General features: G+C 40.1%; 3 protein-coding genes across 5 annotated transcripts; 1 reads left to right on the top strand and 2 right to left on the bottom strand.

Moving 5' to 3' along the window:
• Positions 1 to 1,757: 1,757 nt before the first annotated feature.
• LOC135635360 (protein G1-like4) lies at positions 1,758 to 3,158 on the top strand. Of its 3 annotated transcripts, none has more exons than XM_065146391.1 (2): positions 1,758 to 1,970; positions 2,160 to 3,158. In XM_065146391.1, exon 2 carries the CDS (start codon positions 2,230 to 2,232, stop codon positions 2,851 to 2,853), a length of 624 nt encoding a protein of 207 aa, XP_065002463.1. In that variant the 5' UTR covers positions 1,758 to 1,970; positions 2,160 to 2,229; the 3' UTR covers positions 2,854 to 3,158. The 3 variants fall into 3 exon arrangements, with proteins under 3 accessions (XP_065002463.1, XP_065002462.1, XP_065002461.1); XM_065146390.1 differs by having other exon boundaries at positions 1,758 to 2,069; XM_065146389.1 differs by having other exon boundaries at positions 1,758 to 2,087.
• A 4,210-nt stretch (positions 3,159 to 7,368) lies between these two features.
• Positions 7,369 to 12,453, bottom strand: LOC103982465 (mitochondrial import inner membrane translocase subunit PAM16 like 2). The gene is made up of 4 exons (XM_009399397.3): positions 12,241 to 12,453; positions 9,656 to 9,743; positions 7,849 to 7,979; positions 7,369 to 7,745 (listed from the first exon to the last, which is right to left on the bottom strand). Exons 1-4 carry the CDS (start codon positions 12,241 to 12,243, stop codon positions 7,623 to 7,625), a joined length of 345 nt encoding a protein of 114 aa, XP_009397672.2. The 5' UTR covers positions 12,244 to 12,453; the 3' UTR covers positions 7,369 to 7,622.
• A 163-nt stretch (positions 12,454 to 12,616) lies between these two features.
• On the bottom strand, positions 12,617 to 15,979 carry LOC135637176 (protein CNGC15b-like). Its single transcript, XM_065149682.1, has 7 exons — positions 15,390 to 15,979; positions 14,751 to 15,309; positions 14,454 to 14,666; positions 14,094 to 14,383; positions 13,919 to 14,030; positions 13,577 to 13,813; positions 12,617 to 13,494 (listed from the first exon to the last, which is right to left on the bottom strand). The coding sequence occupies exons 1-7, from the start codon at positions 15,416 to 15,418 to the stop codon at positions 12,814 to 12,816; spliced, it is 2,121 nt and encodes a 706-aa protein (XP_065005754.1). The 5' UTR covers positions 15,419 to 15,979; the 3' UTR covers positions 12,617 to 12,813.
• Between the last annotated feature and the right edge of the window lie 196 nt (positions 15,980 to 16,175).

Below are 16,175 nucleotides of genomic sequence, written 5' to 3'. Positions count from 1 at the left end.
AGAGTTTTCATCCTTAGCATGAGAATCATATTTACCGATTTTGATTCTTACTTGTTTGAATATCAAATAGATGTTTGATATTATTTGTTTTGCAATCATTTGTTTCCTGTTTATTTATTTGGAAGCTTCTTTTTTTCTCATATTCATGATTGGATATAGAAATATTGATAATGTTGTTATACTAAACAAAAAGGCAATCTTGTACCTATAACATTACTCAGATCCAATGTAGGGATGATTTGGAAAGAGATTGTTAAATGTGAGAAAAAGAAGAAAAAACATGAAGCATAAAGTCATCTTTAATCATGAAAACTGACTCTCTCTCTTTTTTATAGCTTTTTACTCATATATATATATATATATATATATATATATATATATATATATATATATATATATATATATATATATATATATATATATATATATATATATAGTACAAAAGGGTTTTAGGTTGTGGAATCTACACAGAAAAAGAGACCAATTTTTGGCATGTAAATGTGTTAAACAATGAGACATTTGCCAATCACTAACAACATTATTATATAGAAAATTTTGAAAAATAAAAAAAAAACTTATAGATTTCCAATCTCTTTAAAGATAATATAGGAAATACAACATTGAAAATTTGCTGCTATATTATTTATACCATTTGACGAGTAACCTTTTTTTATAAATATATTAAAAAATCAGTAATATACTTAATTAATTTTAATTACATAAATATATGAACAATAATAAAAAAATACTAATAATCAATTATCATCCGAAACGTGATAGCTTAGTCAGCATAGGGAAGATAAAACTTGCCTTCTTTGTCTTGTTATAGGTTGTCTCTTTTCACTTCCTACATTGACAAGTAGTCTAAAAGGGTTAATTATGGATTGTTTGTTCATGAAATATTTCATTGGCCATTCTTTCATTTTATTCAAAAAAAAATATTATTTTAAACATAATAATTAAGATATATTTTTTTTTTACTCATCATTTCGGACTAATTTAAACATCGAAGGAATCGGATCAAAAAATCTACGCTCGCAAGTGACCGACCATCAAAACACTTGAGTGCTTCCACCTTAGATCTCGAAAAGTTTGAAAGATACCTCGATCATACGTCATTCTTATTAGATATGTGGATCCAAACAGTATCGAATTGATGAAGATGTCACCCAATTTCCCCAACAAACAGTGTATAAGTTAAAAGTCTCGATTATTTGGAGTGGCTGTATGAGTCAGTGTCTTTTGCACTCATCCTGCTCTGTTTGACACCATCAGTCAACCAGTCAACATAATAAAGCTTCTTGGTTGCAATATAAATTTTGATGGTGTGCGTACTAACAACATGTCGTCATAAAATGTGAATTACAGGTTGAAGAGCACTGAGGTTATTGACGCCAAAGAGAGATATGAATGAGAAGTCAGAGAGAGAGAAATATCTTGAGAGAGAGAGAGAGAGAGAGAGAGAGAGAGAGAGAGAGAGGAGTGAGGGATATCTAAGAATGCCATAATCTTTACTGGTGGAGTTTGTGTTCATTGCATCGCTACTGTGAATTCCACCATGCATGGTTGCTTTTATCCCATCACATCACTGTCAACCTTTTGTCTCCATTCACACAAAAACCCTAACTTGTTTCTCTGCGTTCTGATGGCAAAGAGCTCTCTGGGGTCCCACAAAGAGCAACATTTCCATAGTCGTCCCTGCTCAGCTTCCTCTGCCTACAGAAGCACGTACGATGTGGGAATCTTTTTCCCCTCACAACAAGACATCATCCAACTGGAAGAAAGCTCTCCTGGGAAACAGTAAGCTTCCACATCACTCAACCTCTCATCTCCCCTTCCTCTCTCTCTCTCTCTCTCTCTCTCTCCCTCTCTCTCTCTCTCTCTCTCTCTCTCGCTTGTTGCCTGTTCAGGTGCCTCGGGACCATGGCGCTCCAAGTTTCCTAGTCCTTCCTCACCCTTGGATCGTGTAGGTAAATTCCATGTTGAAAGCGTTCTTGATGTGCTGCTGCTTTGGGGAGATCGAATTGGCTAGATTGTGTCGATTCTCAGGAGGAGAACTGATCGGTCAAGTAGATCATCGAATTATGGTCGTCATCACCATCATCGATTCGGTTCTTGTAAGCTATGTGTGAATCCTGTTCTTGAAATCTTGTGTGCAGACGAAGCCGAGTGTAATTGGACTGGGGAGGATCACTGGAGAAGAAGAAGAAAGAAGAAGAAGCTGCCCCCATGAACTTGATACCCAACGCCGATAGCCCCCACCCCAACACCAGCGGTGCCACCTCAATGGCTGCCACCAGTACCGGTGTAGCTGCCTCCTCCTCCTCCTCCTCCTCCTCCTCCTCCATCGCTCCTTCCTTAAGCCGCTACGAGTCACAAAAGCGACGCGACTGGAACACGTTCGGGCAGTACCTCAGGAACCACCGCCCGCCGCTCTCGCTCTCTCAGTGCAGCAGCTCCCATGTGCTGGAGTTCCTTCGCTACCTGGACCAGTTCGGCAAGACCAAAATCCACACCCACTTGTGCCCCTTCTTTGGCAACTCCAACCCCCCCGCGCCGTGTCCCTGCCCTCTCCGTCAAGCCTGGGGCAGCCTCGACGCCCTCATCGGCCGCCTTCGTGCCGCCTACGAGGAGAACGGAGGCAAGCCTGAGTCCAACCCGTTCGGTGCCCGCGCCATCCGTCTCTACCTCCGCGAGGTCCGCGAGGTCCAATCAAAGGCACGCGGCATCAGCTACGAGAAGAAGAAGCGCAAGAAACAACAACTACTCCAACAACAACAACAACAACAGCAGCAACAACAACAACAACAACACGATCAGCATCACCCCCCACCACCCCCGGCCGCAGCCTGACGTCCGACCTGCGATTGCCGAGCATGCCATTAATGCTTGTGTTGCCACACCAGATATGCATTAGATCCTCCTCCTTGCTTTGATCGGTATGGTGTTTTCTATTAGGTTATCACTGTCATCCAGTCTGTGTGATCTCTTTCCTGTTTGCCGATTGAACATATGAACGACTTGCCGATAAATATTACAGCTTCATAAGGTGTAGGTTTTCCCTAATATGAATGTGCAGTAGAAACATCAAGTGGTAGTGTTATCAATAGGACGTGCATCATTGCGAAAAGAAAGGAAAGAATGTACGTGAGACGCGAGTGGAGCAAAAAGTTGATACGGGACTGCGGTGAGAGCCCCCATTTATGGGGAGTGTCACATTTCAATTCTTACCAACACAGGAAAAGTTGTGCTCACTATTTCCATTTTGACTGAGAAGACCTCACTGCAAATGGATGTACGTAGATTCTCGTTATGTCAAAGCAAAAGCATTTGCTCGGTTGGGTCATTCACAGATCGACCTTTCTCTTTTCCCCATCTGATGATCAAAAGCTAAGCTGTAAAACCCAAGACTTCACGAAACACAAAAATGACTACAGGGATTCTTCGGTTTCCCTGTTTCTCATGCTATGGGAAGAACTTAGGGTTTGTGAGAGCTGCAGATGGTGTTGAGGTCATGTCCTCACACACTCGACGGATCAAAACACGATGGTGATACGATGATTTGTAATGCTTTGATGATTTCAAGAAAGTTGGTGGACATGCAATTCTAATTTGTACTTAGTCACATAGAGTAAGTTTCTGCATTTAAATAGTTCATGATAGTTTGATTATGACTTGGAAGAAAGTGAATGGTTTGTGCTTCATAATTATCTAAAATCTGCAGATACTTCTATTGGAATTGTCATCATCTACTGTGTGCTATTCTACATTTTTGTTTCCTCTTTCTCTTTTGTCTTCGTGAAACCTTCCTATGTCGAAGTTTCTGGGGTTTTATCGTCCAGAAAAGAATGGTGGACTCATCTTGCTATTTTATCACTGCAAACTATGAGAATTCTGGACTATGCTCTATCAGCTTCCTTCCCTAAGAACACTGTGATACCTTAACTCAACCAAATCAAAGTATGACCAATAATTGAAATCAGAAGCAGCATCTAAATATGAGATACTTCATGATAAGCTGTGAGATCATTTATATTAGATACTAATATTCTATTACCGCAAGATTGCTATCGAAAAAAGGCTAAGAGGAGATAAACCAATCTGTAGTTTGTCATGTTGGAAGAATGGAATTTGTGCAAGGACTTGAGGTATAATTGCATAAAATGTTTCTGAAACCATAATGCTAGCATGCCTATCTATCTAATTTATGTGACTATAAACTTGTGAGAATCTAGAAAATGAAAGAATTATGGTGATCCAAAGATGGAGAGAAACCATTGTCTAATTTACGTGTTGCTTAGGTCACCTATCTAATTTCCTTCCTCTATTACTCTATTCTTACAGCAGTGATCTTGATTTGTGTCATTTGCTAGAACAGTTCAAGATTATGTCTACAATTATCTTACAAAGTGGTCTTCCCTTGGTCACAAAATAATTGCTATCTCTATATCAATTCCATTATATGGGAAAAATAAGTCCTCAGATTTTTGGAAGGAAATTAAACTAAAAGTTTCATCTGCAAATAAAATGCAATCAGAAGAAGAACTGCTAACTATTACCCTGTCACCTTACAACAAAGAAGCTTGTAATTCTTTCTGATTCTTTTTCTTTGTCTGGAGTCAAAATGCTAGGAAGCTTATTAATCTCTCATTTTCGACGAATATCCATTTCAATAAATTGTACTGTAATTCTAGTATTTGAATCTGCAATTTACATGTAAACTAAATCAAATTATAATGCAATAGATTTTCCACTAAATGAAGCTTGGAATGAGAACACAATCACTCATATATATACATAATACAATTGTTTAGTAAGCGAAGCCGACAATCTTCTACCACTTCATGAACTACATTATCATTTATTTTCTTACCTTATCTCTTATCCATTTCATGAGTTCCTGAACTGTTGAAACAAAGTGTTCTTAACAGAACCTTTCAATATGTATGTTTGTATCTTGGAAAGTTACTTCATTAGTTCTGGGAAGAGAATGTGACCATAGAAAGAAGACATTGTCCACAAAGATTAGTACTTAATTTTATTAAACTCATGCAATCATTATATACTATCCTTCCTTTCTCAGAGTAGCAAATCCAGTTATAGCTTTTCTTGATTGTTCAATTTGTGGAATAATATATTTGCCTTCTGATGATATATATGCCACAATAGGTCCTAAGGAATGCTTCAAACATGTAAAGTCTAATTTGTTCACTACATTCAGAACATAATTTGTGCATCTAAGATAAATCATAAATAACAATGTCCATTACTTCAATGATTGATCTTAGCACTTACCTATGTCTCAAAATGTTCATGATCTAACTTAGGGTTCTAGTACTATTGAGGACTGACCCATAAAGATCAGAAAAAACAGGAACAGTGTGAAGTGAGACTTTCATTTGTAGTTTTTTGCAGCAATTCATCTAAATATTTATTAAAAAGAGATTTTGAAGTGATTCAAATAGGAACTACATTTTACTTTATGGATTAGGTTCTTGCATTTACTCCCAACCAAAGGCAATTAATGCCAGTGATCTCAGACATATAAGAGAAAGGCAACTACTGTAAGCAAATTTAGGTAGAAATTTTGTAGTTTTCCAGCATACATGATAGCAAAAGTTACATGAATTTTGGATCATGTTAAACTTCAACATGTTCCAACTGATACACAAATGCATAAACATTACTGCATATTATTTAGCTCACAGATCTAAAGAGACAGCATTGATAACTAAGCTATATAGTGTTTATTAGGTTTGTGACAACAAAACCATGAATCCTGCAACACATACCATGTTTGATGCACATGAATGATGGAAAAGAATCATCAGCTTATGGTGAAAAGAGAAGACTGAGAGAGGTTGTTCTCTTATTCTCATCCAAGGCTCTTCATCACTAGGATTAATCAAAAGCATTGGAATTTTCCCTTTTTTCTATGATCATGGAGAGAGCTTAATTACAAGTGGATTGTGCTTGATTCCTTGTATCAATTTCTTTTCTCTTTGCCATTGTTTGTCTTGGTTTATGGCGATCGATTGCCGGATCCTATCACTGACTTTGAGTTATTGTTGTCAAGGGATTAAAATAATTTCTCTTTGGCCTTCAATGTGTTACTTATCAGCCTTGCTGGGGTCTAAGATTGGTAATGATTATCTATTTAAAAATATAAATAGTTAAATAATTTATCTTTTATGTAAGTTTTAATACTTTTTTAATAATGTTTTTGACATATTTTCAAGAACACTCTATGGTGAAAAAAAATATTAAAAAAATACCTATTGAAATTGCTTATGTATTTTTGTATTGAGTTACAAGAGTTTTCAACAATATCAAATATTTAAAATAATATAACGTAGAAGAAAAATACTGTAATCGACGATCGGTCCAATTCGATAGACTTGTTCACCTTATGAACTTGATCTATAAGAAAAAAATAAATAAAATTAGATGATTGGTTATCAAATGAAGCTAGATTCAAAATTAGACGCAGAAGGAAACGCTGGTAGGAAAATATGAAAATAATAATAATAATAATAATAAGATTTTAAGGAAATTAGTCCATTTTGTTTGTGCCACCACAGTCGAAGTCCGTGTGATGCACCTCGGAAGAGGGCAGGAGAATCTTTGAATGCGCGGTGGGAAGGACAGGACATTCTTGTAATTTGAGTTGGCTCGGACCCGCCGAATGGCGCCTCCCTCCGCTGACGCCGCCACCTCGTATTCACCACGGCGCACAGTATAAGCTTCTGTGTGTGTCACTGCAGTGTGCTCCCATATCAGTCAGCGTACGTCAAGCAAGAGGCGCTCGCTGCTCTCTTTTACTATGCCTGCTGAAAGCGATTTGGCTGTCGGTGCATTTTGGGTGTCCACTTTGCCCTTCCACCTAAATTTCTCCAGCGGAATTGGATATCTGTGTGCCGGAGATGCGATAGCCAAAAGCATATATATATATATATATAAACCTTAGTTGAGTTAGAAGAAGGGTTAAGTCGTGTACTAAACTTGAAAGACTTGCATCTACCTAGTTTGCTATATTCTCACAAGGCACATAACTCGACCAAGAAAAAGATGGAGATGAGGGTGGAACGATATAACGACGTACGTGAAGAACTACAGAGGCTATAAATTATATATTTTGGAGTAGCCGAAAGAAGTAAATTATAAAGAGTAATACTCTTGTAGGTGATTGGTGTGAAATACTCAAATCCTATCTATCAATTAATTGCCTCTCGTAATGTTCCAAAATGTGCAACATCTTCCATATTTCATGTGCTTATAAATTATAATCCATACGGCCGCCGCATCTTCAACGATAGAAAGTCTCATAGGGGGATAAAAATTAATTTATGCTGCAGTATGGAACAAATGTAAGCAATCAAAATAACCCCCCTTTTTTTTAAAAGAAAAAAGGGTTGTTTAGTCTCCTGTTGATTTTTGGTCATACTAACTACAGGGGGAAAAGTCAAACACTTCCACCTGTTTCGAGATACAAAAGGTGAAGGGGGGTGTGTATATACATCATGTTATTCATCATACGTAACAACAAGGAATGAGAGCTTTCAGAGTAAAAGAAAAACACGTATAGATGTCTCGTGAAAAGAATGAAGGCATTAATTTGGGTTTCAACTGGTTCCCTGATTATTCTTCTTGTAAACAGCTTCTAAACATTCCTTTGCCCGATGAACTTTCGACTGGAGGTAGAAGCTCCCGTTTTTAGTATTGTTCTCAAATAAGACATCATATTTCTGCATAGACAGGATTAAATGTTGATCCAACAAATGTGTGCCTGTGAGAGAGAGAAAGAAAGAGAAAGAGAGAGAGAGAGAGAGAGAGGTTAGAAGGGCAAACCTGCATGACTTCTTCCCATGACGAGTTCTCAGATATCCCTAAGATCTGTCGAGCTTCCTGTTCGGTCATTGCTCTACTTGCTCTGCGGATATTGTTAATTGCCTCATGTGCAACACCATTTTTATTGGCATCTGCGGTGGCCCAAAAATGAAACAAACATCTATCAAACACGGTCATTATACTTACAAAGTGCAGAGACGTGATTTGTCCCAGACAATTTTAATTTCCATTATGGTCCACCACCTTGGTCGTGCAGATGTTCAAAGGACCATACAGCTAACACACCGATTCAGTGATCCCAAATGTGGCATGTTTCAGGTCATGCGACCTTATCACATTTATGTGGTATGTTCCATGCGTCAAACATGTGGGCACCATACACCTATTATACATACCTTCATATAAGCTGTTTCCTTCTTCCTCGTTATCTTTTTTCTACCAACCTCCTTGCCATTATTTGGCCACAATAGATGCCAAAATAATAGGACATTGATCTCTTAGACCTTTAACAATTTTGTATTATTTATCACACAAAACACACTCGAATGAGTATAAATTTCATCCCGAATGAAGCCTTACAGTTACCTATTCACCTACTTATCATTAGAAATGGATCATATGATCATATACTTCAACTAAAACCCATAACTTACTTGGCATTCCATATTAGTAGTTTATATTTCATTTGGGTCATTTGCCCCTATACAAGTGAAAAATAACAGAGACATTCCTCCAAAATGTGTAATTGCATCAATAGACATCCAAAAGCAGATTCCTCATGAAAATGCCTTGCATTCAGCGACCATTTCCTGATAGCACAAACCATGTTTCAAACTTCCTTTTACTAAATATGACTAGTGTAAGTTTGTACTATTATAAGACTTAGGGAATTTACAACACCCACTCCCCATGCAAAAAAAATGATTTATACTAATATTACACTTGCTTCATCATCCAATTTATCATAATATAGTGTTACATCTCTAAAACCTGTAGGAATTTTGCCAAGCTGGTTGCCTGGTCAATTATGACTGTGGCAGCCCAACTCACGATGAGTTTCAAGACATTTTTTTCCCAATTCTTGATGGAAACCAATGAATTATAACCTAAAATCAGTAGTTTCAAAAAGCACAACTGCACTAGTTCAGGGAGATCTGCAACGAAGATCCATAGGAATGTAGATTCACTATTAAACGAGGCAAGTGATCATTTTCGTTCGATCGAACTGCAAAGGGCTTCCAGATTTTATTGGTGTGTGAGACACACCAACGCACGATTTAACAACTTAAGGTATTTGTTAAAATGTGTATTCAGTGAGACACTTTCACAGATACCTCTAATATGATTTGTTATTCAGTGACCAAAACATAATTTGTACTTGAAGCTCTAGTTGCTAAGTAGTTATACTGGAATGTGCAACAAGGACGGAAGGTAATCCTCTATTTGAACAGAGGGACACAAATGCTGTAAGGTCAATGATGAAAAGAACATAACCAGGAACACCCTAATCAAGACGAACATTTCAAAATTGCAGGAACCCTGGTAAAGTGTTTTCTAGTTGATACTCATATGGAACTTGATATCATGAACTCGTTTTAATGAGGGGGGCATGCAGACTGCATTTATGTCAATGTCGGAAAAAAAATGCCACACTGATCCACAGAACTACCTTCTATCATTTTAAGGAACTCATCATACAGGAAATTTTTTATAATATTTTCATTTTAATTATACAAAACCAAGGAGAAGAATGCTAGACAACTGAAAACTAATTTTAGAAAAAGAAGAATGGAATTAAGAAACTTACTTTCCAATGCTTTACGATATGCTTGCAACACAGCCCTTCCCAAAATACCAGAGCCCATTATAATTAAGTTGGCAATAAGTTTTGCAGCCTATTTAAACAACAACAAAATAGGAACATAAGTAAGGATATCCATACAAGTATCCCTATTCCAAGATTACCATTTCAAGTCACTAAATAACTCTAAGATGCTACAAGAAGATGAATGGCAGAGATTTATCTTAAAAAATCAAGAAGGCCATATTTTGGTATAAATGCAAATATGACCTATGCAAGGTAAGAGTGCTTTCTGCAAAAACATGTTCAGAAAGCACAAGTCCATGTTGCAAACATGTTGCAACTTTGCAGTTTGACCAGAGAGTTAAGTAAAAGACCTAGTATATTTGTCCTATAGGTCTTATATGTTTCATCTACAACGAATGATGCAGAAAGAAACATACTGACCCTAATAATTAGGAATGATCAGCTAGTCACATAAAGGAGCAATCAAACATCAAAAGGAAACTTTGACGGTGAGAATAACACTTCCCCAGGGCCATATCGAGCCTCTAAGAAAATAAAAACAGCACATCTTTAATAATTCTCCTCTTAAAGAAGCTAAACAATGACAATAAATCATTGTTACTCGTAGCTGTAAAAAGGCCCCAAAATACAGTTCAACTTCCTGGAAACAGGACATAATATGCTTAAAATTGATTTGCAAATTAGCCACAAGGAATAGATGGGCAGGTTAGCTTGAAACCAAATACATCACTAAATTGACATGAATTCCCAGAGAAGTAGAGATTTATTATTCATATTGGTGAGACCATACACACAAATAAGCAGAAATTATAAACAAAATGTGTCCATGACAAGATAACAGCAAAAAAAAAAAGTGTTCATCATACGTATAGGACTACTGGATATAATTTTATATTTTAACACAAACATATAAATTTGAGGTGTTAAATGAGAAAGGGGAACAAACTCATCTTTCATCAGTAAGTTAAGTGAGCATGAAAATGCCATGGTGCCCACTTTCAATCCATCAGTAAGGTGAATTGTTAGGCAGAGTATGCACATTCTTCTTATTTTTGTTGCCCATATTCCATTAGCACATATGTGGCACCATAAGCATAGGTTGAATTGGAATCTAGATCATGATCAGCCAATGACAATATGATTGATATCAAATGGATTGGTCAGATCAGATCAATGCAATCTTTTTTCAAATTTTCCATCCATTTTACATTTTTTTTATAATATTTAGCATTAAATCATGGTTCATGGGATCAGCCGAAATCAACGTGACCCAATCTTGAATGAGATCAACTGATTCCAATATTGATCCCTCTGATTTTGGAAGAATCGAAAAGTCAGACAGAATCAGCAAATCCCAGGCCAACCTGACAGATCCTCATTGATCCTTGTGTGATTCCCACTTTCTACCAATTTTTATTCAAACTCTCCTTAATCGAGCCAGTCTGGGCTATATCCTTTAAACTGATCTTGGCTGATCTCTATGTTCCATAAAGAAAACCAAAAGCAATCCCAAGACAGAGTCAATCAATTTTGGTCAATCTTAATCCAAATCATGATTAATCTTGAGTCTCATCCAACATCAATAAATGTTCAACAATATTGTTGTTGAAATCGTTGTTATCCTAATTTTGTTTCTATACAATTAACCTCGATTATAAAAGAAAAAGCATCCAGTACACAAGGTTCCCATCAATGTGAAATCTACGGAGCCGTATTATATCAGAAATTTATGTAATAGAAACAAAGTGATGAAATCCTAATTTAGGTGATCTTATAAATCTCCCGAGGCAAAAGAATTAACATGCATGTTAGCATAAACGCAAGCACAATTCCTAGTACTGTCTCCTGACATCATTACTTGCTCAGATTGCAGAACGCGTCCCAGTGCTCGAATAGGATTCCATACAATGGCAAGACCAATAAATCTTAAATAATCAGAAGCTCATAACGACCTGTTCTGAACTCACACCAATCATGCAAATCACATAAGACAAACCTATACAATAAAAGTCAGTAATAAAACTAGCAGAGAAGCCCAAATTAGGTCTAAACATAATAAAGTCTCTTCCCGTTTACTAAAGAATCCTGGAATGAATTATCTTTGCCAGTATCACGTCAGCCTTAGGTCCAATCTCAATCTAAACCTAAGATCCTTTCTCACCATTATAGGGCGAGCTTAATAGATCGTATGATCCCCAAGAAGTTTACACGATTGCACGCTCATAAAGTAGCGTTGGTAGGTTGATTTCCTTCTCTTATTCAAAGAATCGACGACATAGAACCGCCAAACTTATGTCTAAAAGCCCTATTTAAGACTATACGAAATTGAGGACGACTAAACTCCTCCGGAAAGTGCTCCGAACCACTTAAAATTAATGTTTCGTAGAAAAGAAAACCCTAATCGTTGATCCGCAATCGAGATCCCACAAAGAAAACAATCACGTTACCAAAGAAACGAGAGCGGCTAGAACAATTGGTAATAGGACGTCTCAATAATCAGCAGGATATCCCATATGACGCAAGAAAGAACCAAAAAGAATCAAGAAAAGGGAAAAATTACCGACCATTGATTGGGTTGCGTCGTGCAGAAACCTCGGTGAGCCACGGGAGACGAGGGTCTCAACGAATCGATGGGTTTTGGAGAGGAAGAATCGCGGGAACACAGCAAACTTCCGTCGGCTGGAAGAGGTTTCGTGGCAGCGGGGCAAAGGAGAAGAATTCGTGGGGCGCAAGAGAGAAGCTCGAAGACGACGACGGGTCGCGATGAAGGTTCCAGAACATCGTCCTCGTGTTATATAAGTCTGATCTCGAATCGTACGGCTGGCTACCGGAGATACCGAAACGAACGGTTCAGATATCAGGATAAGACAATAAAGCCCTATTACTGTAATGCGCGTGCCTAAAGTTAGAATGAGCTTAATTTCCCATGTCATGTCAATGTCGCGTAAGGGTGACAATTAAATGGATGTGCATGAAAAAGGATACAAAGTGATTTGATAAACCATACATATAAGAGTCACTTCTGAAGGTGTTTGTGAGAATGCCTAGTACCCACAAGTCCATGGCTGTGATAGTAATTCCCGGACTCGAAAGGTCTTCCATGTACATACGAGTTTACTAGATTACAATCTTTGTCTTTAGTTTTCGTCCTCCATGGAGAAGTCTGGTTCCTTGGGCTTCTTCAATGGCTTCCCCGCTTGTGCGGCAGTTTCTCTCTTTTTGGTGCTGGCCACGAACCGCGCGGCGAACACGGCCGCTCCTGCCCGCGGATTTGGAACATCGGATGACTCCAGTGACAAAGAACGACGGTCCCTGCGGCCCTCCGTGACGCCGAGTTCGATCGATGATCTCCATCGCTTTTGCCGGCGCCATGCAGCTTGGATGAAACATGCGGCCCACGACCGCCACTGGTGCGAGAAGAACCGGAACTTGTGGCGGAGCTGCTTGCTGTGGAGCCTCCGGAACTGGGAGGCCACGAACTTGAGGTCTTCCGCGACGAGAGCGAAGGCTTCGACCTCGGACACGGCCTGCACGGTGCGCGTCGACAGCGGCAGCGCGGCCGCAGGCCGGGGGTCGAGCGCCCAGGTGAGTAGCTCCTCCCCGCAGAACTCGCCCGGGCCGATCCGGCACGAGTTGAAGAACCCGGTGCGGCCGCCGTTGGTGGTGTCGGAATCCAGGTACCCGCGAATGATGAAGAGCATCTCGCTGGCGGGGTCGAGCTCGCGGACGAGGCACGTGCCCTGGGTGTAGAGCGCCGGCTTCAGCCGCTCGCAGATGGCTTCCAGCATCCGCTCATCCATTTCGTCGAACAGCGGCACCTGCATCACACGTTGAATTACCTTAAGTTCCTCAGCGAAGATCCATGGAGATGGTAGACACAGAAGCCGAGCATATGCATACTCGTCTAACTAGATCGAGGCAGAGGTGGCGCTTGATGTCTCTGCGGAGGTCCACAGGGAGGCCCTGAAGCAAGCCTTCTTCGTCTACCCCGCGAGTGGCCACCCATTTGAACTGGTGGTATCTTCGCACGCACTGTTTGAGCTCCCATGGCAGCTGGCGATGACGCATCCACTGCTCTGTGTCAGTCGTCTTAACCCTCCATTCTTCCAACCGGGCGGTCGTAGATTGAAGATAGGACTGTCAAGCGGAAACAATACGGTGAATTCTGCTCCTAATTAAAAAGCATAGGTGGATGTCAACTCTGTTCTTCTCGATGACCGAAGTTGAATCGCTAAGACTTACTTGCATATTCCCAATGAGCAGTCCGAAGAGAACCAAGCCAAGGATAGCGATGATGATTGCGAAGCCTATCTCGCCCACATTGGTGCTCGTCGAGAGGTTTTGCCCCAATGAGCTGCAGAGGTTCTCATGAGCTCAGATTGCAGATCGCAAGGAACTAATTCTACGGTCTTCTTACCTTAGGTTCTTCAACCCCCACCAGAAGCAGAAGAAGTACTTGTGGAAGAACGGGGATGAGGTCACGTTAAAGTTCAACGCATCCGCATATATTCCGAACTGATAGAAGCTGTTGCTCGGATTGCAAAAGCTTGTGGGATCACTCTGTCGGTTCCAGGTGATCCTGGAATTGCCGAGGCTTCTGCAATCGAAGTATGTGTACCGACAAGATAAGCCTTCGAGTCGACATGCCTCTCGCCAACATGCTTCTTGGCGCTCGATCGATAGAAGATACCATGATGCTCCGATCACCTACGGCGAGGACAGTTGAAACAGGCTTTCCGGGAAGAAGATTATCCATGGCCAGAGGCTAAATACTTACATGGCTTGCAAGCATGTAGAGTAGAAGATTGTAAGCAGCACCAGCCCAAGCATTCTCGGTCATGACTCCTGTCATCCTCACGATCCTCTTGGATAGCGGGAAAATTAGGAACAGCCTCGGGATGTATTGGATGATGATGCTGAGCCGAAGGAAGTTCTTCGTGTTGTTGATGGCAGAGCCATTCAGGTAAGGAATGACGACCCATATGAGGAACTGCCAACACAGAGGTTTGAGCACGATGAAGGAGTCTCTCACCATGAAGCAAAACAGGAAACCAAGTGTGTCGGCTTTTGGTACCTGCGGCAGAGGGAGTGCAGCCACGAGATCAAGGAAGAAGCTCTTGGAGAGATATCTGGAGGTGATCTTGGAAGGATCGACGACGAGCTCACCTCTCCCAAATACTCGAGAGGATGGAGCGACGAATGCTGTCCGGAAGCGGACAAAGATGTGGACGAGGTACAGCACATCTGCCAGCGAGCGTACGACCGTAAGAGCTACCTCGAGCGGGACGCCGACGTCGATGCACTGCATGCCTGGAGTTCCCGGGATGTAGAAGAACAGAGGGTCGATGAAGAGGGAGACGAGACATGTCACAAGGAACACCTTATTCCACCGGTGAATTATGTGGCTGCGAGGATCGAACAGCCCGATTTGGCTGCCGACCAAGGAGTCGTAGTCCTCGGAGAAGACGCGCGATAGCACCTTCTGCCTGAAGGACTTGAAGGGTTTGTCAGGGCAGACTCTTGATCTTAAGCTACACGATCTCCATGTCGGCTCGGTGTTCTTGGAGTAGTCGTCGTCGTTCGAGTCGCAGTAGCTGGTTTCGGACATGGCAAACTCGACATCATCTTGGAATCTGAGAAGGACGAGAGAAAACGATGATACACAACCAAGTTCATGAAGAGTTCTTTCGTTGCTGATGTTAGGACGGCTCACCTTACAGATCTTGAGTTGGAGTAGGCCATGGCTGCTCACCGATGACAACTCGTCTCTGGCAGGTTATCTTGTGACCAACATCTTTAAACTGTTAGGACACAGATGTTGGCAAAGGCCAGCCATTAGAATCAAAAGCTCTCGCTCAACTACTTCCAGCAGAGATCTTGTGGAAAGAGGTATCAAGTTGCAGTAAAACCTGTGGATCTCTTCTCCTGAGAGGTCTGCAAACGTCAGAGCATCGATCATGTGACTACCTGTACTCGATGCTTCTTTCACTGACGACCTCTTAAAACCTGGAGCTGCTGCCAGGCCTTCCACGGTTCCCATTCTCTTGCTCCGAGCACGAGATCTGCAATGACAAGGAACAAATAAAGAAGAGGCTGATGACAGATTAGATATGTCCATACAGTGTCGTGTAGTATATATTCTTATGGTGATTTTGGATCCATCACAGGTCAAATCTCAGGTCATGGTTGTGTTGGTCCTTTCATATTATGTTCTCTGTGGCGCCAACAGATGCAGCATAGGTTGGAGAGTATCTAACATGGCATGACTTAAGATGCCAAACACAAGGATTCCTTAATTAATTGGGTTATATGGACCACTGGTGGCACGTGAGCTCAACTTTCACCACATTATACAAAGGCGAAAAAGTATATATATATATATATATATATATATATATATATATATATATATATAATTTTATGATATTTAACTATTTTTTATTTTTATAAAATTTTATGATAAATAACTATTAAAATTAAAGATTTTATTTTAAAATAG

Source organism: Musa acuminata, chromosome BXJ3-4, assembly GCF_036884655.1.
Source record: "Musa acuminata AAA Group cultivar baxijiao chromosome BXJ3-4, Cavendish_Baxijiao_AAA, whole genome shotgun sequence".
Classification (NCBI taxonomy): Eukaryota; Viridiplantae; Streptophyta; class Magnoliopsida; order Zingiberales; family Musaceae; genus Musa; species Musa acuminata.
This window is presented reverse-complemented; position numbering and strand designations above follow the sequence as displayed.